This window comes from Halyomorpha halys, unplaced genomic scaffold (genome assembly GCF_000696795.3).
Source record: "Halyomorpha halys isolate HHAL.00 unplaced genomic scaffold, Hhal_1.1 Scaffold438.1, whole genome shotgun sequence".
NCBI classification, from domain to species: domain Eukaryota; kingdom Metazoa; phylum Arthropoda; class Insecta; order Hemiptera; family Pentatomidae; genus Halyomorpha; species Halyomorpha halys.
In genome coordinates, this window is record NW_027107367.1 from 1,596,870 (window position 1) to 1,599,147 (window position 2,278).

General features: G+C 27.6%; 1 protein-coding gene across 1 annotated transcript in view; it reads left to right on the forward strand.

Annotated features, from left to right (window-relative positions):
• mRpS34 (mitochondrial ribosomal protein S34) overlaps positions 1-1,704 on the forward strand; it is a 2,469-nt gene extending 765 nt beyond the window's left edge. Inside the window, exon 3 of the mRNA XM_014423761.2 lies at positions 1,449-1,704. Coding sequence (XP_014279247.1) covers positions 1,449-1,631 — 183 coding nt within the window. The 3' untranslated portion in view covers positions 1,632-1,704. The remainder of the gene's footprint in view (positions 1-1,448) is intronic.
• Positions 1,705-2,278: the final 574 nt, after the last annotated feature.

Genomic DNA, 2,278 nt, shown 5'->3' on the forward strand with positions numbered 1-2,278 from the left:
TATATTATAGGTTATTGCTGTATGTGGTATCATGGGTGTATAAGATTTTTGTTGCACATTTAGTGTGTAGACAGAATGAATTAGTCTCCTTAAAAATGGTGAAATTTATAAATTAACTTTAATTAATGAAAATACTGAATATAGTTTAGTGCATGATTTTATATAAGTGGAAAGTCTGTAGTATAGTAGGAGAACAAAAACAAAACTTGACATTATTTAGCTGCATTAAACCACCCTCCAAATGGTTTTAAGACAAATTTTAGTTGTTGGTTTACTATATTGCAATTTAGAATTACATAACTTGAATAGTTTCTCAGTTATTTGCTTTGTTTCAACAAAAAAAGTAACTTGCTTAAAAAAACTATATATCAATTTTTTCATTTTCTGTCAAGAAATGGAACCTTGTCTATGTGGACTTTTTTGTTGCTTTTGAGGTGTACTTTCCCTTTGTTGAATATTGCTGAAGACTTAATGGAAATATAGTTTTTAGAAATTTATTCTATACATCCCCTGTATAGAAATTTCATCATAGGTGTTAATTAAATACTGAAATCTACATTAATAGAATCTTAGAGGAAACTTTCGTAAAATATGAAACAATGTTTTGCTGATTGTTTTTGATTTAAACTCATTGTCCATTTTATTTATTGGCAGACATGTTTTTTAATTCTGGTATTTATTGTTCATAAAATGATTCAGGTCAAAATAAATATTTATTTATATTATTTTTGTGTCTGTAATATGATTTTTATTTACTGTATAGAGCAATAAATATTGGATATTCCTTACAGTTCGTCTTCTTCCATTGTTATCACAAAGCTCTGGAGATGTTTTACTGTGCTCTCCACATCTGTCTAGTAAAGTAGACTGCAAGTTGAAGGGATGATATAAATTATATGCAGATACATAGTCATGACTTGTAGGCATAAGAAAATAGGTATTTATATAGGAAGACAAATACTGATCGCTTTAGGAAGGTTATGGGTTATTGGTCGCCTTTTTTTTAGATCTAGTGCATTATATATGGCTGGTATTTATAATAATTACTATGATAGTATTTGATTGAAACACTTTGTATTGTAAAAGTACTGCTAGTTTCCTGCTCCAGTTTTTCCTGAGCCTTGGGTTGAAGATCCAATACGTATAAACTTTATTTCTTTTAAAATTTAGTTTCACTAGTATGTAAATACTTTTATTTAGTTTTTCTTTTTAACTAAAAAATCCTTAACTAATTATCTAGTCCTGTAGAGGTTTTTCATAGTATATTATTACATTATTATTCACCAAATGTTTTTGTTATAAGTTGATAAAATAAATTGAGGAAGAGTTTAAGGCTAAAAATGCCTCAAGGATGTACCATTCAGTACTCTTAATCATTACTTCGTTCAAAGAAAAAAAAAATTAGGGTTCAATAGTATTGTATTAATCATTAATTTTATTTATTTCAGGAATTAATAAAAGAAGAAATGGAAGCAAAGAATATGACTCATACAGATCCTAGCTTAAAACTGAAAGTTAAGCGTGGTCGAGAAAATTTTTATAAAACTGCTCAGGAAAATGAAGTCCCTAATGCTCAGGTTATTGATACTTTCTACAGAAAACAATTTGATTTGAAGTCTGAAATTAAATGATGTGTAGATAAATTAGTTGATTTTAACTAGTCTATTGTAAATATATTAAAGTTATGTTTTTATATTGCTAATATTATTGAATATCTTTAACCTATACTTTTGTCATTTTAAAAATTATAATATAGATTATAGATTTAATGAATGAATAAAAGTATACTGAAATATTATTCACTCGTTATTTTCGAGCAGTAATTTAAATATTGTTTTTACTTTCATTTACCTTCATATGAAATATACATTAACAGGAAGTATTGTGGTATTAATAAATTTGGAATCCAAGTTTTTCATGGAAATTGTTTTAAGGTCCTCTGGTCCAAACAATCAAGTATCTCAAAATGGTTTGTTTGTGCATGGTGTGTGTGAACGGACAAGCTCAGAAACAAAAAGTTTTACAAAATGGAAATTTTGTATTTAAGAGAGATACATGTCAAGGGTGTGACAGTAATTTTTTTTAAAAATTGAATTGCCTGAAGTGCCACGTTACGTCTTTGATTTTATGTATTTTGCCTTAAATGGCTCCAATGATTTTGATTAAACTCTTCATATCAAGTGGTCTTATCCTTCTATCAGCTAGGTCTTATCCTCTTTGAAATAGTTTGATAGGGCTTGATTGCTGAACTTTCAAAAACATTTCCTCTAAGCTATAT